At 31.8% G+C, this 24993-nt stretch overlaps 2 protein-coding genes across 18 annotated transcripts in view; one reads left to right on the forward strand and one right to left on the reverse strand.

The window, feature by feature from the left end:
* Nucleotides 1–210: 210 nt before the first annotated feature.
* Nucleotides 211–24993, reverse strand: part of LOC143918159 (dual specificity calcium/calmodulin-dependent 3',5'-cyclic nucleotide phosphodiesterase 1A-like) — a 183445-nt gene continuing 158662 nt past the window's right edge. For 11 of the 16 annotated variants that reach the window (XM_077439889.1, XM_077439888.1, XM_077439899.1 and 8 more), the window contains 9 exons: nt 20626–20670; nt 12439–12688; nt 9482–9598; nt 9260–9400; nt 7078–7247; nt 6781–7006; nt 2876–3182; nt 2539–2622; nt 211–2462 (listed from right to left, as the gene is read on the reverse strand). In XM_077439889.1, coding sequence (XP_077296015.1) covers nt 2395–2462; nt 2539–2622; nt 2876–3182; nt 6781–7006; nt 7078–7247; nt 9260–9400; nt 9482–9598; nt 12439–12688; nt 20626–20670 — 1408 coding nt within the window. In that variant the 3' untranslated portion in view covers nt 211–2394. Of the gene's footprint in view, nt 2463–2538; nt 2623–2875; nt 3183–6780; nt 7007–7077; nt 7248–9259; nt 9401–9481; nt 9599–12438; nt 12689–20625; nt 20671–24757; nt 24878–24993 lie in introns of all 16 variants that reach the window. The other 5 variants (XM_077439887.1, XM_077439886.1, XM_077439901.1 and 2 more) reach the window with 3 other exon arrangements.
* The window catches only part of LOC143918162 (maltase A1-like), a 50331-nt gene continuing 49957 nt past the window's right edge, over nt 24620–24993 (forward strand). For both annotated transcript variants that reach the window (XM_077439902.1, XM_077439903.1), the window contains exon 1: nt 24620–24688. The gene's annotated coding sequence lies outside the window, so the exon portion shown is untranslated. The remainder of the gene's footprint in view (nt 24689–24993) is intronic.

A 24993-nucleotide genomic window follows, 5' to 3' on the forward strand; every position in this document is an offset into this window, starting at 1 on the left:
ATTTATTTTTATGTTTTTTTTTTTTTACTTTATTTAATTCGGTAATCCAAATCATATAGAATCAAGATGCGCTGATAGATAAAGTTAGTAAGAGTGGTCCCTCAAGCCAAAAATACAATTGATTATAATAATAAACGACATTCATTTTAAAAGTAAAAAAGAATACAATATGTATGTCTAAAGATAGAAACTGTATATATATATAGTTTGACACAATTGTTTCAATCCTTAATCTTGGACGGCACACCTACATGGAAATAATTCTAAAATTTACAATTTGCAAGAATTATCCGTTCGACTGTAGGACTTGATCGTGTTTTCAGAAACGTTCAGAAATCTATTTTCTATATATATATATACTTTGAGAAATATTTTAAATATATTTTAAGCAAGTCTTATTGTCTACCACGTGCCATGGATCAGTTCTACGGTTGCCGACACTCTTTTGTGATTTTACAAAAAAAGAAAAAATATCCTGGTTAGACTATTGTTTCATTTGTAACAAACTCCCCATAATGTATCACTTCATCCACTCATTTAAACATATATAAGATGACGTCACACATATATGAGTAAAGCCTTGTCCTTTATAAGGTATTGATTCATCCAATTAAATTAAATAATAAACGTGACTTTGATTAATAAATACTGCAAATAAAATTTTGTGAACAATTTATGTAATACTTCTTGAACTTTTACCAATACAATAGTTTCTTGTTCTAAATTTTTAACAAAAACGAAAATAGTACAAGTAGAAGGCAGTGTTTTAAAAAATGTATTTTGTTATGAATTCATTTATTAAATGCAATCAATCTTACCGCACTTTAAGAAGAATATATACGAGTAGTTGGCAACCTTAGTCAGTTCCTTCGGAGCTGCACGGCTGAAGGACGCCCTTGACAGACTTCATAATCTTTTGTTCCTTGATCTAACTATAATATACATATATATTTATATACATTAAAAAATCTTGAATAGAAGAGAATTCATTGGAAAGACCAAATGGCACAAGCAATGCCGCTAATAAGATTCTAGCGACATTTAAGTAAAAATCCTCCCATTTCAGTTATAAGACATCTACAGATTGGTAAAGAAGTTTCATGAGTTTTAAATTTAAGGGACTTTAATGAAGAGTTCAAGTCGTGGGAAGAGGAAAAGGAATATCTACATATGTACTATAATGTGGTTAATGTATGTATATAATATAATACTTCTACTATGTATGCCTTCACAGTTGTGAATTTTTATCAGGTTTAATTTACATGATTTATACAATAAACAATAAGTAACAACAACAATTTAACCGAATATAACTTGAAATTTTAGGTTCTAAACAATTATTCTTTTTATAAATGTTACACTGTATGCACGATAAGATTAGTAATGATATTATACTTTTACACAAGAGATCTTCATATCATATCTTCAGAGCATTTTTTGATTTAAAGCTTTTTACCTCAGTAATATTACATACATATTCATCTCATTTACAAATATAATATATGTATGTATATATATATACGAATACATATATTTTACAAGGACTTTCACAGGATTTTGATTATACAGATACACACGATGATTTAAAACCGTTTAAACACAATATGTAGATAATTTTTGATACTTACATTTAAACAAGTCACATTTATTTAAAGAAGCCAGTCTAAACACATTTATGTATGTACATACATATGTACATATGCGTACATTTAGATTATTTTTAAGATAATATATTGAATGCATCGATAAGAAATTAAATTTTAAGGAAACTTCTAATAATAGAAATTTAACGAAAATATAAATTATTGCTAAATTTTCAATAAAAAATAAAATAATTTGATAATAAATAACGATGGTCAAAATAATTTATTACAAGCCTCAATTTTATTATACAAATAAAAATTAATTCACTATACAGAAATTTTAAATATTGTATTACACAATTAATATTATGTAAATTGAGATTACATATACATACATATGTTTAAACATAAATATTTTCAGATTATCAACACTTTATTGAAGAATGAAATTTATATAGTACATACATAAATTGAACAGTGAACGACGGTTAAGATATCAGAAGTTGAATAATAATAACATTTATTTTATCTATTGTGCTAAGACGTGTATTTTATTAAATTGAAACACATATTATATTCTGTGACGAACTTTTTTTTTAAATAAACAATCAGACATGTATTTTACAATGAGTCATTTGAGTCATTGGTTAATTACAAAGCCATATAACTTTTTTCTGTACATAAAATTATTTACATATGTAATTGTTTTACAATTAAATTATAATTTGAATACTGCTTGTTATTTTTCCATGGTTGAGTATTTTTATTTCTTCACGAACTTCTTCATGAACGATGATAATATATTCGAGCATCATTCTTCGACTGATATCGGTGGATCGTCTTCTTTTTGAGCCTGTAATAGTGCCCTTGCTTCTGCATCTTTTGAGAAAATAAATGATTTTTTATATTTTACATACATATTTCACGTGTTTATTAAATATATTTTTAGCAATACCTCTGGCTGCTTGTTCTTTCCATATTTTCTTATTATCTGCTAAGCATGCAGCCCAAGGTTTTTTAATTTTAAACTTAGATTGTCCTGAAATCAAATACAACACATTTCAATTTGATCTTAAGGATACAATACTGACTCAAAGAAATGTATCAATTCCGTTTTATTTTAATGCCGAATCCCTATGAGATCTAATAAGGTGAACATACATACATACCTGTGATAAATTGATAAATCATAATACCGGTTTTTACATAGTCAAACCAAATTTTGGTTTCAATTGAAATAGGTGGCCACGAACGAACTCTACAAGTTGTTGAATTGCCGAAATTTCACTCACCGTTTTTCGGTATTTGTGCGTCAGCGTCTTCATGGATTGGCTCGTGTCCACCAGGAGTATTTTGCGACGAGTCCTGATTTTTGCATCCTGAGTGCAGTGGACCCAGAATGCACTCCATCATGTCGGAACAGACTCCCATGCTCGGCTCGACGATGAATTCTATAAAACCAATCTGAGACTCGGCCACAAGGGTATTATTACGATCACATAATGGACTGAAAGGTAATCCCAGCTCCTGCTCTTTGTCCCCCTGACGAAAGAACTCCTCTAGCAGAAGCATTGTCCAACGATGGTGCAAATCCCACCTCTGTAAAGTAGCCATATATTGTACATGGGGATAAGTAAACCTGGCTTGGTTTGGTTTTGGGAGGCATCGTTTCCTATACTAATACTTTTTCTTTCGGTAGAAATTCTTTAGGAAACTTTTTTACCGTGGATATATGGACGAGAAGGCTAGGATATGTTAGATGAATTTAATCTAATATGCTATAGGTACCATTTTAAATTCGTTACTTTAATATTGAAGGTGAATTTACTGATTGATTGCAGTTGATTACAATTATTTCAACGGTTTCCATGACTATTGCATAACTACATTTGTCGTACTATCGCATACTACATTCATCTTACATAAACCGTGTCTGTAAGAAACTTCCAGATGCAATATGAACTATCAAATCGTTGAGAATTTTTGCTGGCCAGAGCAAAATTTCATTATAAATTCTTCTTCCTGTTAAAATATTCAAAAATTTCCATTCTGCCAAGTTCATATTCAATGATATTATGCGGGAATCACATCATCCGATTCAGTAAGTTTAGAGTATTATTAGAATAATTCTTTAATTTGATTACCGAATTTTCACAATATTACTCTAAATTTTCCGAATTGATCCAGAAAATCGGATGGTGTGATTCCGTATTAAGGTCCATTTATATTAGGTTGTGGCTATTTGCAGGTACTATATCTGTAACAGGCGCAATGCTTTCTGCGCATGCGCGTGAACTGTGACTGCCAGCGTGTTTACTGTTAAAATTTTGTTTTAAACCTCTTAAAATTTAGTTCGAACTCGTAAAGTGACGTAGAGTAAAAAATATAATCCAAATTAGTTAATATTATTAATTGTTAGAAAATTATTATCATATACAACGTATAATACGTACATAAAAGTACAAGCCGCGAACTAGCTTAATTATATAAATTTAGTATAATAACGTGCGAAATTTATTTGCCTCATGTATAATGAACGATTGATTAAACAAGTCTAGCATACATTAAATGTAAGAAATTATAATGTGATTTTATTTTTTATTCATATTTTGTTTTATTTTATTTTATTTTTTCTTTCTCTTTTGTACATTTTTATATACTATTTTAATTTTGCTCAGTGTAAACAAAGAATGGGATTTATGGATTTTATTTTTAATTTTTACACTTTGTTATTTTTTTTTTCTCTCTGAATGATGTATTATTTTCCTTTTGTTACTTTTTTTTTATTATTTTATTTTACCATGTTTTCTGCTTTTGCTTTTTTCCTTTATTTACAGTTTACTTGTTTTTATATCATGTTTTTATATATTTTTCAAATGTAGGCCATTGTGGCGCATTAGGTTCTTCCTGTAATGCCACAATGGTCCAAAACTATTAAATAAAAATAAATAAAAAAAAAAATCGGATTATAAGTTCACGCGCATGCGCAGAAGGCTTTGCGCCTGTCGCAGATGTAGTACCTGCAAATAGCCAAAAATTCGCAGATATAGTACCTGCAAATAGCCACAACCTTTATATTATCAAGCACTGGACGTCGGCACAACACCGCACGGAAAAGACTACTTCTATTCATATTATACAGCACCGCCCATTTTCGGCAGCTTATACTTGTTTTTGACGAGTGCATGGCAAAATCGGCTTACATATACCAGTGGCGTCGCTAGGGGTGGTGTCACCTGGTGCGGAAGTAAAATAAAATTTGAAAAAAAAAAAAAATATTTGAAAACATTAAAAATTTTCATATTCTCTTCAAAAAATAATATACTGAGAACCATTGAAATTAGAAACTTTATAAAACACCATCGGAAATCTTTAAGTAAAAAAGTTCACGCAAAAGTAACATGCAAATGAGCCAAAACGTATTGATATGCAATGAAAAGTAACGATACTTCATATTAAAATTTATTGGTGCTACTTTAGTATGCGGTCTACCTTAGCATACGATCTACCTTTGAATCGCAGTCAACTATTTTTTTTTATTTGTATCGTATTAACGAAATGTTTATTACAATTTTTGTTTTTTCCTGCCGCCCCATAATGTTGTCGAAGCATTTCTATCAAAATATCTTCAGCAGATACATATATCTTAATCAAATCTTAAATGAATAGGGCCAACCTTAACTTAACCTAACCTATCCTGACCCTTGAATAAATAGGTGTTGGCTGCTAAGATACATATGTTTTTCTTTTGAAAATATTGATGAAATAAAACTTAAAAAAAAGATATCTTAGCACCAACACCTATTTATTACATACCTCTTATACAGTTCACATGGTTTCCGTGTTAGTGGTAATTTAAGGGTCAGGATAGATTAGGTTAAGTTAAGGTTGGCCCTACAAATTTAAGATTAGGTTGTTAGGGTCGGTATTATTCAGTTTCAATATCACACGTGAGAACTGAGACAGTGAGACCGCATATTAAAGTAAAAACGTGAAGGAAGATAGCACCAATTTATTTTTATTTTTTATTATTAATATTTGTTTATTGTTATGACTTACCAAAGAGAGGCGCCAAAAGAGAAGCTAATTTCACACGTTGTTTCTGGATTGCGTCTCCGTCTGACTGAATCAGTTAACCTTCTTACATTTACTGATTTCTCTCCGATTACATGAGGTTCATACACTGATTTCTCGGGAATTCGAACAAAAGTCAATTATGGCTCATATTTGATGCTATACATATATAGCTGCACCAGATGGGTTTCGCGGTAGCTGTATAAATACAGAGCGCTGAATATATACAGAAATTGCAATGAGGTTTGTAGCCGCTCGGGGACCGTCATACAACGAATATGTCGAATTAGCGTTTTTCAATTTGAACAATTTGGTGTCACCCCAAAAATGGTGTCACCCGATGCAGACCGCACTCCCCGCACGGGCCTAGCAACGCTACTGAGCGACAATACGGCGCAAAATTGCTTTCGTCGAATCGTCGAGTTAATATTGTCACCGTATAACGTTACCGAAAATATTCATATGCGCATAGCAACACTTTCGTTAATACGGGTGCACTCGCTACTATGACATCACGCCATGCGTGAATATTTCCACATTGGCCATAACAAATCGTTTCTGCCTGAGCGTTTCAGTGACATGTACTGCTGTTAAAATGAATAGATCGTGTCGGTTCCTACTGTCACGCATACGTCACATACACATTACAGAAAATATGAATGTGTCCATATATAATGTATTAAAGAATATTTTTTTACATACTTCCTTTTAGCTTCACTTACAATTCAGGAAAAAAAATTGCCTCTTATCCGATCGTTTTCATACTTTGCCATATTGCTCATTTTGGTCATCAATATAAGTAAATGTATCCTCCGCCAATACGATGGAGAAAAAATATCGTTTTAGACGCATTTGAAATTTTAATTTTTCGTACTGCTGCTTATGTGCAGTACTGGTATAAACTTACCTTTATATAAAACATAGAATGAAATCATGCAATAATGAAGGAAAAAAAAACAAATAAAGTCCACCGTTCAACATTTAAATTTCGTCTTTTACTTGTGTGTAGATGTATGAATGTTTTTCGTGGAAGTTTCCTTTTCGTCCATATTCCACAAGATTCCAATTTCTACCGAACGAAATCTGTACGGAAAGATGCGCTTCGGAGATATGGATATGTTACCTTGGCGGGATGTGCAATATCGCAACAATGAAGCACCAGAGACACAGCTTTAGACTTATCTACAGTAGGTTCGGCCAGAGACAAGAGATTCCTCATGTTCTTGATCTGTTGAAAGTGAAACGACATGTCGGTGGCCAGCACCATGTCAATGACGAGCGTGCGAAATTCGCGGAACTCATCCCGCGACAGATTCTGCAAAATGTTGCACTCCTCGTCCTTCATCACCCTGCAAATACACACCCGAGGATACATTCGGTGTTCAAGACCGCAAAACGGTTTATTTTTGACGCTTCTCACCTGAACGAAGCGCTGATATGGTGGTTTTCCAAAACCGCGCGATCGTTGTAAAGCAGAGCTGTGTCTGAGCCGGACATTACATGGAAATTGTTTGTCGTACCTGTGTGCTCGTAGTCGTGGATGATGGCTGCCACCAGTGTAGCAAATATCTCTAAATCTGTTAGCCAGTTCTGCAACATGACACCAATAAGTACACGTGTTTACATACATACATATACTACAACCCCAATGATTCAAATGCGATTTGTTAAAATTTCCACTAACAATTATATTGAACTTTATATTACACAACATTTTATCATAAAGAGAAATGCTATGCTAACAATATGTGCTCTTTTTGTTCATTAATATATATATATATTTATTTTACAAATATACCAGGAAGGCCTTATAGGTAACCCCAATGCGCCTTCCTGGCCAATTAATTACAAACATTGCAGCATTTTTTTTTATTATACAAGTAGCTGAATTACGAGACACTGAAAAACTCGCAAATTAACGAGACATCTATGAATTGTACATAAATTTTATTGTACATTATAAATCTCAAATAGTGGTGACATAGGAGGTAGGAAGGATATTTAGCCGATTTTACCGGAAACCGTTTCAACAATGAAATCAGAGAAAATTGGCAAACTCTGATAGGAAACGATCGACCTGGAGCACAAATATCCAGGTCTGACCAGCAGCACTACAGATATACTCAGAAAAAATCTTTTCAATCGAGGTCAGTGCATGGGATCGAACCCGGCGCTTCTTGACGCTAAGCAGAAGGTATATATATACTAATTTTTGATGAATTGTAAAACAGTTGCTGCTTAACCCTTTAAATGCTGACCAACCCCGATCGGCGTTTTGCCAACAAGTCCATGGGCCTGAAAAACGCCGATAGGCGTTGTATTTTGTACATGTACAAAGTAAATAAGAATACTACCCGCTAAGACTATTCCAGGGAGCATTGAAAATGGGTCGTGTAATCCGTGTCATTCATTTGTCAACGTTTATAAAGACTCGTTTACACCGGAATTTCTGAGTTTATAACTATAGCAGAATTATCCGATGGAAATCCCTAATTGCTGAGTATTTTATCCGATGGACGTAAAATTATATATATATATATATATATATATATATATATATATATATATATATATAATACTAGGGATTTCAATACCGGTACTACCGAAACCGTTTGTACCAGTTGAGAATAGGCTACCGGTGTTTCCGAAATATAACAATTCCAATTTTATGCTAGTTGAACTATTTTTAATTTAGAAGCAAACGTCTTATCGTCTAGTTTGTATAGATTAGTTGCAGAATTCATCAACAGTCAACATTCTTCTTGACCTGCTATTCAAAGGAGCCGCTCAAGTGTATCATGAATTTAACATCAAAGATGCCAAAAATATCATACCGATACCCGAGTCTATTTCCGAATATTTATATCCATATATACATACTTTAAATATATGATTTATAATATAATATGATTTATTTATGTCTGTTAATAACGAGAAACCTCGTCGCATTTTGATTTTTTTTGGAAACCTATTGTTTCACTTGACAATTATGTAATATTTTAAATATTTTAAAGCTAAAAACATCCCTTCCACACAAAAATTCTTCAAAGCAAGGAGCACGTATAATTGTATTTACTTTGTTTTGATACGCAGAGATTTATAGATTTTTTTGAATAAATTAATATTTTTGGTAATTAATTACATTGCTTAATCAATCAATACCGGTAGTACCGTTAGTGACAAATTTCAATATCTTTGGAATTCCTAGTACATATATGTATATGTATAATATATGCATACTATGGTGAACGCATTATTTCCCACAAGAGGTTTGTTTACAAAAGTATCTCCTGTGGTTTTCTACGTGTATAAATTTTTCATTTAAATGTAAGTCAAGAGTAAATAATATTTATATGTAAAATATATATAAATATACATATATTGTCCTTAGGTAACACATCAAACAGTGAATCCTATTACTAATTACATCGGCAGTGATTGGATAGAGGAGCAATGTAGCGTTTGACTAAAACTGCCGTTGAGGCATCTCAACGGCAGATTTACTAGGGTCTGGCGTCAGTCAAACATTTAGGATTTAAACATTGAATATTATATATAATATATCGTTGAACGGTTTAGATATAGCTGGTTAATAATCTTACCATCAGTCCTGTCTGACATAACATGTAATGGACGGTTTGTGCGACGTCGGCAGCATGGAGATTGTTGTGGTACGGGTTACGATAACGACAATAACCCTCTTCAATCCGAGTCAAAAACGTTTCCAACGTCGATGGTGGCACCTGTCAGACACAAAACAGATGTTCTCGACGTCAAACGCTTTGCTTCAGGTATTTTATTAAAAGGATGTGTACTGAACGTACCTTGAACTTGTGTATCATCCCGTACCGATTCAACAGGTCGTATCCGAGGTATTTTACAGGTTGACTGTTGGCAGCTTCGCTCAGTCCGAACACGTCGAACGACCAGTCGTCTAAAGTCTGGAAATTGTGTGGTTATTGATGAAAATGGCTCGAGAATTTAAATTTCATTTATCTTAATTAGCGCTGGGAAAATACCCCTCGTCGAAGTGCGTACCCATTATGAATAAACCGTGACAAGAAATAGCTATTAATTCTAGATTATCTTGCATAGCAATAATGTTTTTATAATTGACCTGAACGAGAATGACGCTGTAAATATTATAATCATTCAAAGTCAGTCCGTCAGACTTACAGTCAGTCCGCAGTATTGCGTCAAAGTAGCTATGAAAAATGTATGAAAATTTTTATGATAATAATCTCTGGTATTTTTGTTTTTGCAAACTATTCGCTTTGAATTTATTTAATAATAACACTGAGCAATAAAAATATTCTGGAGCGGAAAATAAATATACGTATAAATCATTTATGAGATAAAAATTCAAAATTGTGATTTTTTTATTGCTTTCAATCGATAGAAAAAACATATGACTATTTGATTAAATATTCACTTTTGGCACAGCATTACTAAATTTTGAGCCAAAGACTGCAAAAGTCAAATATCTGTTAAAATTACGCTTTTTTGAAACGCTTATATCTCATAAATGAGAAGAAACCAACAAAAATCATTGTCATATTCGAATTGAGGGGCGCAAACATAGTAAAAAGTGATTTTTTGTTGCTCAGTGTATTGAAAGAAATATGTAGTTTAAAAATATTGTATTTAAAAATTGCCCTTGATATTGTAGCGTGGACGTGTTGAGGGGTTTCCAAGATCATAGTGAAAGACACAGGAAGTAGTGGTAGAGTTATTTGATTGTTGTAGATCCGTCGACCAGCCAGCTCCGAATGAAGCACGGAACAAAACCACGGATTGTTTAAATACAGTGTGTACTCTCAGCACAGATATGTCATTGGTAAAGTTTCCAATTCGAATAGTCGATATTCGAATATATTCGGTCTATTTTGAACTATTCGTTATTTGAATATTTGAGTGATAATTCGAATAATATTCGTGAAATTTTAAGAAAATATTTTACAAATTTAGAATTTTTTTTACATAATACAATTTTATTTTTAGCTCAAAATGGGTAACGCAACAGTATATTGTGTGAAAGACGTATTAGTCGTCGACTCGGAGCCATTTTATCGCCTCAGTGCAATGAATTCATGGAACTTGACATTGAAATTCTTCGCTTTAGAAATTGAACTTATATATTTAACGAAAGAGAACTTATTGCAGCGTTTATTTGAAAAGGAAACGAAAATACAGTCCGCAGCGGGAACGCAATTTTAATGGATGAGTAGAAATTTACGTTTCATTTATGTTGTTTTGAACTTGTGTTTCGGAGTTCGTAGTGACACGTTATAGATCCGGTTATTTTTTCTCAAATTAAATGCATTGATTGAACGCGCGTGCACGTTATAAAAGTACGTTTTTCAAATCCCAAAAGTTTAAAAAAAGATTTCTTGGATAACTTTAAAAAACGAACCAAAGCTTTAGATATCCTTCTAAAAATACTTATATTATAAGTAGAAAATACTTACATACATATAAACAATATAAAATAACAATAGAAATAATTATGATTTCATTTTCAGTAGATGGCACTAAATGCACATGGTACTATTTTCCAAGACGACATATTGGTAGAAAATAGTATATAGTATATGTACATATATATTGAGATCGGTTTTTTCTTGATTCGTTATTATATTCGTCCATTATGTTGGCAGTGTTTTAACTGTGACGTATGTCGAATCGAAACGACTATTATACTGCTTAGAGCGTTACTTACAAACACACACGCACATTTACACTGATTTATGCGATTATATAATATATAATATAATGAATCCAATTAATTCTACAATGTATTTTCATGCTAAATCTTATTAGTGAAGGATTTTGAGCGTTAAATGTGGTAGTAATAATAAAGAAATTAGTAAAACCACAATTTAATTGTAAAATAAATTCATTTAATTTTGAATTCGGTTTAATTACACTGAGCAACAAAAAAAAAATACCAGAGCGGAGACTAACCAATCTTTACTAAATTTGATCCACTGAATTCGAATATGATAATGATTTTTGTTGTTTGGGTCTCCTTTACAAGATATGAGGGTTTAAAAAAATGCTCAATTTTTACAGTTTTTTTACTTTTGAGGTCTTTAATTCAAAATCTAGTATTGCTGTGCTCAAAGTGAGTTTTGGAATCAATAGTCAGATGTTTTTTTTATTGATTGTGATTTTTTATTGTTTTAAAATATTGTAACGTAGAGATTAGGTGGGTGGCGATGGCTTACGAGCGCTAATCACCTGATCTCTCGTTCGCGCCAAAATGTCCTCGCCGAATGAATAAGCCGCATGTAACGGCCAATGGGATCGCCCCACGCATCGACCAATAGTTTACATGTGTATGTATGTATGTGTGTTGTGCCCAACAGGTATAAATATGGGGCGCTCTCGGCCTGGAAACCATTTTCCGACCTGGAGCGCCGGCGAGAGCACACGAATAAATACCTTCTACAACGGTCCTGCGTTTCTCTCCGATTCTGGAAGCCCCCTCTTCACGTCCACGCAACAATATTTATAATTAGTTTTCTAGCGAATTTTCAAAGTCAAAAATATATATTTTTTTACGGATTTTTCTAGCGGAAAATTGACATTTTATACGTCTTTTTTAAATCGACAGTCATTATACGAACATATGTATGTTACATCCGTATCTACCATTAAAAACTCAAATAAAGCTCCATCTCTGTAAACATTTTTGAAGCTTACAACATTCGTAATATGAAACTCAATTATTAAATTCCGAGCTTTCTCCACCAAGTTTGCCTTTTTCAAGATGGCTCACCTTAAGCACTTTGACGACATCCGGCGGAAATTGCATCATGGCCGAGCTGGAGACGCGCCTGTAGATCCTGTCGACGAATATTCCGGCTCTGATGGCGTGTGCCACAGACCGGAACTTGGGCTTTTCATCTGCCTTGCGTCTTGTCGTGGCCAATTGCCGCGTGAACGTGGAAGCGAGCCATTCGCGCACTTCCGGTGGCACAGCATCCGGTTGCACTTCCGACAGTTCATCATCCTCGTCAGCTAGTCGCCTGCAACACCACACCGACACCCACACGCATGGTCACACAAATTTGCCAAACGTATCTTACCCACTATATACTGAATCTGCCAAAATCGAAACGTAACATGGGCGAATCTTGCAAATTTAAAACTACGATCTACCGTAATATACGCCTTTAGGATCCTCGAAATATATGACTTTCTATTTGGAATATTTTTTGCTCATTGTAAAATTGAAAAAAAAAATGATGTACATATGTATGTAAGTATCAAGTTTTTTTTCTCAAAGTGGCTCGGTTGAAGTGTTGTTGCTTTATATCAAACGAGTTAGCTTATTATGGAAAGATCAGAAAGCATCGATGATTAGAACCTGGAATATTTCCATGGAACTATCCACAACTAGTATATTTAATATACATTTTTTTGGCAGATTCGTATACGTGCATGTATTCAAATTATATTCAAATGAAAAATAACTATTATAGTTTGGAATGAAATTTCATCGTAGGTTAAATAAAAAAGCATATGTATAATTGTTATTAAAAATTATTAATTTTTGTAGAAAGATTGGTAGATTTTTTTTTATACATGGTAAAATATGTTTTTGTTCTAATTTAGCTACTCATACAAAAATTAACCACCTACCTTGATAAAATGTATGTGTTTGTACCATTTTAGTAGCGAAACGCGTTCGAAATGGCCTTTTTGTATTATTTTTTTTAATACATTTATTAGCAAAGCACACACATATAATATATATAAAACATACATAGATGCACACAAAAATGCTCACATAAAACACAACACTAAATTGAAGCCAGAAAAGACAAATAAAATTCAATCTATTCTAGTGAAGATTTATTGAAGAAGTGGTGGATTCGTATTCGTGTACCTTGTGTGGGAAACGAGTTGTAAAATGTGCGAAAAGCTGTGCTTTAATAGAAAGTCTAGAAAAAAAAGTTAATTTTGAGATTATAATTCACATTTAACGAGTGCTATCCAGTTGAGCAACTTAAAAATTTAGTATAATATAAAAGTATTTTTATATCTTGATTATTTCGTAGAAAGAAATCTACTATGTAATATATTGAAGATAGTTTGCTTGCCTGGTTAACATAGATACATATTTTAGATTTTTTTCACAGGAATAAAATTTTCGTGTCAACAATTTTTAGACTCTCACATATGTACTTATTCTTAAATTATGTACATATATATATTGTTAAAAATTGCCTTAGAAAATATCTATAATAAATATTTCAATACAGCAAAGACCTAACGACAAAACTTTTTAGATTGATTCATACCATATTTCAACACGTCGAATCTTTCCACACTTTTCAATTTCAACTTGTCGCAAACATATGTTAAAATTTCTCATAATTCTCAGCAGCATTTTGATATATTTATAAGACCGAAAGTCCAAGCGACAGTATAATATTTCGTGTGCAAGTTTTTCTCTCTACATAAATGTACGTGTGTATTCTACAGAGCTTTCCTTTCTAATTCCATCACTCAAATTGAATTGACACCTGGCGACAAAACACACAAGGGAAATAATAAATTCTGTCACGTACGTTATTATTGCAATGTAAATTTGAACGAACAAATCAGTTCCGGGAAACTAACGAAGGAAACTCGAACACTTCCCCTATTTGTCATAGAATTGGAAAATATCGACACAACATTATACTAGTGTATAATATAATATATATATACAGTTCAAATAGTGTCAACTACTGTTCATATATTTCCAATTGAAAGTACAAGAAGATCATTTGTGAATATTTTTTGTTGCAAATTTTGAATCTTGAATTTACCTGATGATAAAATTTATTATGTCGAAGGCCACAGAGCCTCTAACGCTCTTGTGAATCTCCACGCTCATTCCAATGTCGTCCAATTGTCCGTTCATGCAGACGTGGTGTCTTTTCCCATCGATCATCCAAAGTGGACTAAGGGTATAATCGTTTAATTTCCGTGTACCTCACTCTGAGGTAGCCCTCATTTTCCTCCCACACCAACCACCCACTAAATTGTCGCTCTGTCACGCGCGCTCTTCGGACTATCATAGAGAACAAAATTTACTAAAAATATACGTACGTACATATAAATAATAAAGTATAATTAGACGGCATTTAATTGCATCATATTTCAAACAAAGGAATTGTATAGGCTTGTGAAATAAAATTGTGTTGTTTTATTTGTCATAAATAATAAAATTGGCATTACCTACATACATATACTAAAACCTCGCAAAATTTTCAGAACTGTACCATAGATTGGCCACAATAGAAAGATTGTTAAAATGCTGCCATCTTTAACTTTATTTTATTTAGTCCTCTTAAAATCATTGCAAATTTATTTACTTCAATTATTATCAAAGGTCAAATTTTTGCATAATATTAATACAATAATTTGTTTATCGAAAAAAAATCAGATTAGAATATGGATTATCAATAAAAATAATCATATGATTATTTTTTGTGTTCTAAATTCGATTTGATTTATGTATTATTTACATACATATCATCATCTCATAATTATTTAGAGACATCTTACATCACTGATGGATGAAGGTATCTCCAACACGCTTCCAATCCTCTCTATTCTGCACAACTCTTATACATTTTCCTGATTTCGTCTACCCATCTTCCTTGCGGCCTTTCATACTTTTAAACTCTCTTGGGTACTATTCTAGCATTTCTTTAGTCTACCTTTCGTTCACGCGCGAAATACCATTTCAATGTCTTCACTCTCTTCACTATATAAACTACTCTCGTCTTGCTTCTCAACCACGTATTCCGTTTCCTATCTCTCCTCGTTATGTCCAAGATACAGGGTTCCATACTTTTTTGAATGCATTGGAATTATTGCAGCGATTTCCAAGCTTTACATCTACATATTACCACTGGCAAACATATGTATAATATATGTATTTAATAATTAATTAAAAAATCTTTATGAAAAAAAATATTACTTACATACATACATACATGCAATCTGCTGCAAGTTTCAGTCATTTTTATTTTAAAATATATAACGTTGATGTATTTTACGACATCACAATTAATTTAATGAAAAATATGAATTTTTAAACAATTTCAAAAAGGTTCTATGGAGAATCACTCATTCTGGACGTTCAAGTTTTCGAAGAAACTTTGAACGGAATCTCTTTGCAATTATTTATTAACCATCCTTAAAATCGAAATGAAATTGAATATAAATATATACTATGTACATATATATATATATATATATATATATATATATATATATATATATATATATATATATATATATATATATATATATATATATATACACATATATATAATGTTCTGACAGGAATAGTATAACTATTTTTTAATGCGTTATTAATATACATAGACAACCACGCGAAGAATCTAATTATTTTACAACAGAATCGCGTGAGGGGACTTCCACATACAATTCGAATTGTATACCAAGAATACGATAGATGTAGGCAGATTAACTAGGGGGATGAAATTAGTTTTACCCCCTCAAGTGTGCGACACGACACTTACACAACATTGTACACGTTTACAATCATTGTTATTCCTTGTATAATATAATATTATCCAAGTGAGCAAATTGCAGACTTTGACGGAACTTAAGTGTACTTGAAGTGTCATGTGTGTTTATACAGAGATACTCGAAATTTCAAATTCATGCAACATGCTGAAGCTTGCATTGTATTGCACTAGTAGGTACATTGCAATATTTAGAAAATATTTTGAAATCATATATTTTTGTTTATCTGCTATTAAATTTTCTAAGTAATATATCAAATTTGTGTATATTTCATAAAGTCAAATTTCGAATGCCAATATACAATATTTCGTTGTAATTTGAAATGTCTCATCAATCTTGCGTGTCAGCTTAAATTTTTTTTAGCATTTCTTTTTTCTTTTCGGTCATCAATAAAAATTATCTGGCCGCTATTATGCTTCGAAAAATATGATATAATAGTAAGAAATAGAGGTGTTCTTCCGATAACATTATATCCAATTGTATTAAAAGCAATTGTGCCAACTTCGGGAAAACGAAGAATATATGAATACATTGTCTGTCTATGGGTATATTTTGCGAGGAAATCGATTCAAAAGTTTATGCAAATGTAAAAACAACTACAGAGTATATTTTTCACGCTTGATTTATGTAAAGTTATACGCATTTTAAGAACGGACGTACGTATGGACTCAAGTTTACAGTGTAAACGAACAATTTTGAAATTTAAATGAAATTCTACTCGAGTCCGACGAATAAAGTTTGAATTCGAGATGAAAGAAGTTGCATTGATAAAAGTTTTCATTATTTTTAAATCGTCTAAGTCGACATACTTAGATAAAATCTCTATAGTGGAAAATGTACATATATTTGGATAGCATTGTACCACACGTGAAAGGTTTAAAAATTATAAATGGATCGCTTAAAGCTTCTTACGAGCATTGAAATTGACCCTCGGATCAAATCGAAATTTTATACGGTTGAGCTTTAATCTTGAATTTTAAAGTGCGGTTCAATTTGAAGCTCGTTAGAAAATTAAACTTAAAGGCGGGTCGTTGAAATAATCGGATTACGTGCGAAACTAAGGGCCACTTTGGCTTGTCGTATAGTATTATATCATCGTCTTAGGGAAAATTCCCGAATTCCCCGATTTTGCTGCTGCCATCGAATTTCTCCATTCGCCGAAGACATATGCTGTTTTATAATCACCATGAGGTGGAATTAAATACTAGTGAAAGAGGAGGCTGAAGGGGTTGAAAAGGGTGGCTAGTAGAGAGTCAGCTCACATCACGGCATTTTGTAATTAAACCTAAGCCGTCACTATAACGAGCGAAATAGATAGAAACAATGCTAGGCACATACATCCATATGTAAATACACAGGTATGTACATAGATTCTCGTAGAATAAATTTAATCGAAATAGCTTGTTGGCACATTTATCTATATGTATGTAGGAATAAACAAAATGGCGATTTGAATTTTTAAAATTGCGGAAATTAAAGGCTTGTGTTGTGCTGTCGGCTTCAAACAACTCTACATATGTACATATTGTGACATGTTTTAAATTGAATGTGTTGTAAATTGGATGGCTTTTACTGTATCAAGCAATAATTTAAACGTAAAATTTATGCATTTTTATTTTTTCGCTTAATTAGGGCACGTAATATTATTTGTTTATTGTATACTCTATTATAAATCAGCTTTTAGTTTATTTTTAGATCAATTTTTGCCCACTTCTATCGAGTCAATTTTTGCATACATGTATGCAGGAATTTCCGATGAAAATGAAATATAAAGTCAAAATTTGAGTTGATCTCTCCCCGGTAAAGATTTATTTTAATCTGTAGCACTGTCAGTGAAGTTGAACAGAAGTCATCGAGAAAAATCGGTTTTATTTCATAATATTTCTAAAATTCATAAATATACTTGTGTAGATACTTAGCTTTTGTTTGTTATTCAGTACTTTCACTAATAAATCTTCATTATTATTTTATTAAGTTATTCTCTAAAAACACTATAGTAAATTTCTAAATAGCTACATCATAATTAAATGACACTTCTAGCAGTGATATTATATTTCTCGCCACACTCGTTTTAAATAAATAAATAATCGTTAGTAACAAATAACTTCGTTGATTGCAACATTAATATTATATTACGCCTTTAGCAAACGGTTTTGTGTAATTGGTGGAAAATTTCCCATTTACATTTTTCCGCACCGTGTGAGGGTGAGTTGAACCAATTCTGTATCGTATTTTCAAATGACAGAATTTCCACTCGTGCGATTATTTATTTATTCAACAACAAAACAACTAATTTTAAAAAAATAGTATGAATTCAACGAGGCGAGGGCTTTGTCCACTCTGTGCTCCAAAAAGAGCGAATTTGCAAATGGACCGAGCGGAACGTGAATACTGTCGACTCGCATCATTTGTATGAATTTATACTATCGTACATTGTTAAGACGTAATTCTGTCTGTTTTGTATTTAAATTTCAGAATATGACGAAATATATGTAATATAATATGAATGAGAATGAGAACGTGGTTACAGACGACGCGTAGAACTAAATCCAATGTCCGTTTTATCTTATTGAATATATTCATGAGGATTTTCCAGAATGCGTTTTGAGTCTCAGATACGTAGATTTAAATTTTGAATAACCCTTGCATAACCTTGATAACATTGGTATAGTAAAATTTTTATTTTTAACATTCAAACGGTCCGGAAAACCACACAGCGACATTCGTTAAAACGACAAAAGCAATTAAGTGTACATATGTACATATGTATAATACGTTTGTATCTGATGGAATTGATATGAAAGAAGCACCAACGTAATGGATACGATAATGGATGGACAACCTTTGTCTGTTTACGCTGTAATAAAACATAAAGAAAAACAATTTCGGTCGCTGAAAATTATACTTTCGTTCCCAATGTTCTTTTGTTGCAATGAAATATTCCGCAGCTACGACGGCTAATTAAATCTCGACAGAATTTTTGTAGAAAATAGTATTCAACAACTAACGTATTCGGTTGCAAATTTCATAGCTAGTTTATTTGTTTCTTTAGCCTTTGTTGTATAAGATTTCAATCTTAAAATAACATTTTCGTTGTTAACTAGTGCTTATTTTCTGGTTTGTTTTCGTTTATGAGAATGAGCGTTTAAAAAATGCGCAATTTTTACAGCTTTTTGGCTTTTGCAGTCATTAACTCGAAATCTAGTATTGATATGTTCAAAGTGAGCATTGGATTCAATAATCAGATGTTTTTTCAATTGATTGTGATTTTTTATTGCCTTCATAATTCATAATTCAATTTATTCCATTCTATCTTATCTAGCAAATTTGAAAAGTAAAATAATACCCTTTAACCCCATGCTACTATGCGTTTATTTGGAAATTTTTTTATGATTATAAGAATTGATTTTGTGTCTCTATATTTTTTATCTGAACGTACTAAATCGAGCGTTAAATGATATGCGAATCAAGAAAATCATTATCATATTCGAATTCAGTGAGTTAAACTTAGTAAATATGGACTAGTCTCCATTTTAATAACCAAAAAACGTGATATTTCTTGCTCAGTGTTATTATTGCGAAATTTTAATGAAATTATGAAAGCATATTGCGTGAACCGCAGATATAATGCAAACATGAACTGAAATGTTTTTAATTTATTCAAAGCTCTACTTACGGGTTTGTTTATTTTTAATATATTCGTTAATTGAATTTGGAAAACAACTCTATTGCATTTCAACGCAGAAGTTCGTGAAAAAAATAACTCAACGAATCCTCAATAAACAAAGTTAAAGCACATTCAATTGGTCAAACGAAAATAGAATAAAATTCAGACTGGCGAAAAATGTAAAAATATAAGTTAAGAACCAATTTTTATATATTAAAATTTGACGAATCCGTATTTCAATTAATTTTTCATTCAAATTAGCAAGCCAATTTCAATAAGCCTAATAATAAAAGTTGAGCATTATACCTATACATATTGAAACCTTAAAAAGTTCACCCAAACGTTTTTTTATCAACTAGTAAGCAACTAATGTATTTTAAATAATATTTATATGACTTTTATTCTCAGAAATTTCAATATACAATTACGAATATTCCTTACCTAACCGATATGTAGACCGAAGCTTTATATATTGTAATAAAATTTCAATGGATTCAGTTCAACGCCTCGCTCTATCCATATTTTTATATTGAATACGGCGATTTATATAAATCGTCACATTAAAACAAGCGATATTTATGTGGAAGCAAAAGCTTAAAGCGTCGGTGAATCATGCTGCGTACAGGAAAAAAAGAGAACACCAAACGAAATGTATGTACAAAAGTGGCATATATGCATGAAAAAGAAAAGCCGTGTGCGGAAAAGCGCAGAGAAAATTGTCGAGCTTTCGAACACGGGACACACCTAAACACGAGCGTTGGCGCCGACTGCTGTCTGGACACCGCTGGTCTACAAACACCAATTACAAAACTCGTGTGAAAATAAAAAAAAATACACATATGAACTGTACAACATGGACAGCATACAAGTAAGTATGTATATATATGGTATGTATGGTATATGATGGGGAGGTAACAACAATGACATGACACGAAGCACACTGGCCTCACATTGAACACTTTGCACTTAACAATTATCACTATTTGTATTTGTATACACACTTAATATGATTATAATAGCGTTGCAGTATGCTAGATGCGGTTATGGTGATTTTTTTTTTTTCATGTGAATGTTGTATGAATGGTACATTAAAGGTATGTATGTATATGAAATGAAATTTTGTATGTGTATGTTTGTTGATTTCTTAAAAATATTATTGTAATTAATAAATAGGAGTATCTACTCTAATTGTGTGCTTTATCATCAAAAGAAGCACATATTTTAATTAAGTAAGAGTATGATAAAAGCATCACAATGTGCCGTATAATATAATTTGTTATATTGGAATGGAAAATCTTATTTTTTAAAGGGCGAAAAAGTGTACAAATTATTTTTTATGTAAATAAATAAAAAGAAATCTTTGATTTGAATTTATTGACAAATATTGATAATATATAATGTTATTAAATCAAAATTTACTTATTTTGTTTATACATTTTGTATATAAATGTACATTGGGCCGGAGTGGAAAACGTAAGTTTTGGGTTTTCATCGATGGAACTAATGGAAAACTATTTTTTTTTTATTATTTTATTTATTTTGCTGTATTTTTTATGTTCAAACTACAGGTAACACTACACTACTTTTTTATGTTCAAACTACAGTACTTAATGAAGCTCTCAATAACTTTTATTTTCAAAATAATCACGGGAATATGAAAAAAGTGACGATTTTCTGAAAATAGCACTTCCCCCATACAAAAACCCATTGTATGGAGATTTTCGAGCAAACGGCGACATTAACTTCTCGTTAATCCATCAAAATTTATCATAATTGACTCGATCAAACTGCAATAGGAAATATTTATTTATTTTATTTATGAAAAAGAGATATATGAAAAAATCCTTCGTTTTATAAATTTTTGTCGAGATAAATGGATTCGTTGGAGGCACAGGACATTATTTAAAATGATTTTTATTATTTAACGTGCCCTTGATGCGATGAAATTTTTTTCTAGGTCCATCGATGAAAATCTAAAATTCGCATTCTTAATTTAATAAAATTAAATTTAAAAAAATTTCAATAAAACTGTAAGTTTGATTATTAAATGTATTTGTTATAAACAATTCAAGTTTACATAATTCCGTATAAGATCAAATGGTTCTAAGTTCTAGTATACTGGAGTAAAAACATTATTAATAAGATAATTAATATAAAAAAATAATTATACTCTGTAATTATAAACCTTTTCGCTCTTTAAGAAGTATTCTAATAATTTAAGTATATATTTAGTGTGTAATATATGAATATAAAGGTGCTTTGATTTTTATGTATAGGTATAATAGATATTCATGAAACATGCTTGTTGATTTATTAAATTAATCACAGCCATACGAATGTTTAAGATAAAAATATCATAAATATAATATAATTCGGTGCTTGTGTATGTAGATCTGTATTCAACGTCATATAGATATATGTATGTATAGATAGAAGAATTAAAAACGATAATGCTGTAAAAAAAAAACAAGAAATCATGCACGTTTATACTGAAATGTTGTAATATAATAGAATAGGGATAGAGACGCATAGACCTCGGTTGTACGAAGTATGTAGATGGAAGAGTCAAAAAAATATTTTTCTACTGAAAAAGAGGAAGGCAACAACAGTCGACGTACCACGCAATACCAAGATATCAGGACTAGAGCTAAGTTAAAAAATACAAAAAAATAAATAAATAAAGATTACACATTCAAATCACCTAAGAGCAACTACTGGTTAATTATACAATAAAGTACGAGACAGCAGAAAGGGTCATCAACAGTGAACGGCCAAGACAAGGTGTGTGCCGACTAGGTCAATCAAACAGCGACACCACCACTCTAAAAGCTACGATCGAGCTTTCGCAGCATCCTATCAGAATCCCAACAGCTTTTCTCAAATTGAAATTTCCTGTACAATGTGTTATATCAATTTTAACGTGTTTCAACTCGAATAAGTAAACATGCTGAATGATATCCAATCTAAGATTTGCCTATGCAAAATTGAATATATAAGCTTGTCATGTTTAAATTACATTTACTCTATATTACAATATTTTTTAATCGGTTTATAATTTATTTCGAAGTTGTAGTCAGTAACTAGTTTTAAAATAAATACAGTTTTAGCATAAGTGTATATTTATATGGAAATTATCTTTCGTATAATAATAATATTTGCATCATTGAATGATGCTTTGTAAAAATAATACAAAGTATATAATACAAATAAGTCAGACCGTAATATTGTGCCAAAGCTGTGCTAAAGAATGCTCGGAATCTTGTATGAAAATTTTGTGTATGTAAATGATTATATACATGTATATAGTAAACGAAACTGCTGTTATGTAGTTCCAATAATACACAGGCTTCAAGTAAATATAGAAAAAGGTAAATAAAAGAATCTTTGTAATGCAACAGTTCTGGTATTTTCATTTTTGCAAATTATTCTAAGCCAATTTCCATTTCAGCAACAGCGCTTAAAATTTATTTTTAGTAAAGTCATACTATATTTTAATGCTATTTATTTGGCTGAGTTGGATTGGCCGCTGTGTTTATGTAAATATGGTGGGTAGCTTAAGATTTATTAATGTAATTTGAAAAATAAACCTTTTCGCACTTTAATTTTTATTATGAAATAATTCAGTATTCATAGAAAAAGTTTCGTGAGAGAAATCTCATTTTTTTTTTCTATTTCTATTGTTTTTAATGTTTCAAATATATTATATTTTGAAATTTACAAAAATCACATAAAATTTAAATTGAATAAAAGAATTTTTTTATACAAAAGTAAATAGTACGAGTAATTCGAAGATCATTTTCTAATAGATTTCTAAGCATTCATTTATATTGAAAAAAATCTTAAAATTTATATTTTACTAGCTGAACCCGGCATGCGTTGAAATGCCACAATAACGCATGCAATTCCAGTTCCAGTTCCTGTTCCCGTTCCCGTTCCCGTTCCCATTTTTCGGAAAAACGAAGGCAGTGAACATGTTGGTCGCGACAACATTTGAAATTATAGCGTTGCAATGACATTCATTCCCGTTTTTTTTTCGTTTTTTTTTCACAGTATTCTTTCCCAACATGCATAAAACAAATCCTGAAAGTTCCATTGTAATCGGTTCAGTGGTTTAGGAGCCTATTCGAGACACACAGACAGACAGACATTCATGTTTACTAACCTCTTATTCGTTTCACATGGTTTTCGTTTAAGTGGTCATTTTTTATATCTCTTATTTTTATATACATATATGTACATATGTACTAGATTTGTAATTAATTGAATTACTAATTATAAATATTTAAAATAATATGTTTTGTTCGAAACATGTTATTTAAATTTTTTTCGACAAAGAATCCCGACCATTGATCTACACTTTATATACATACATACGTATGTACATATGTGTATGTACATATTTAGAAAGCACTGTATAATATTATAGATCTACACTTTATAAAGAAAACAGTTTATCTCAAAAGATTGTGATATTGTGTGGCCTCGAAAGGTACTATGAAGATATGACTGAAAGGCGTTTGAGAAAATATGAAAGATACTAACCTGAAAAAGGAAAATTTTATCACATAAAATTTTGATCGAAAGAAATTGTATCGAAAAATGTTGGCAATCGGTGATATTCATGTACATACATAATTTTCACGACACATTACTAGGTATAAAAATAAAACTTGAGAAAAGCTGATGGAAATGATTCGCTGGAAAGTGTCACGCATCTCCTCTGCCAAATAGCAATGGCAGTCGAGCAGGGGGCGCTAGTGTCGTCGGTTGTACCTCAGCAGGGGCAATTCGAACAGCAGCAGTATTGGTTAGAATTGTTAAAATAAGGTGGTATGGGGTTTGTGATGGGGTTTGTAGGGGATTATGTTGCGGTGACCTTGCCCACACCGGCGTGCGGAGCCTCCGCGTCTGGACCGTGCCGGCTGCTGCTGGGGGCCTCTCAGCCGGGCGCTGCGCCCCCGATGTGGGGCCCCCGACCCCCGACCCCGCCTCACCCCTGTAGCACACAGAACCTGCAGTGGGACTCGCGCCGCGCACTCACACATACTCACTCATCCCAACAAAATCAAATCCAAAAAAACTAGCCCGCAGTGTTATCTCAATCTGCGGACC

The sequence above is a fragment of the Arctopsyche grandis genome, chromosome 10 (genome assembly GCF_051622035.1).
Source record: "Arctopsyche grandis isolate Sample6627 chromosome 10, ASM5162203v2, whole genome shotgun sequence".
NCBI lineage: Eukaryota > Metazoa > Arthropoda > Insecta > Trichoptera > Hydropsychidae > Arctopsyche > Arctopsyche grandis.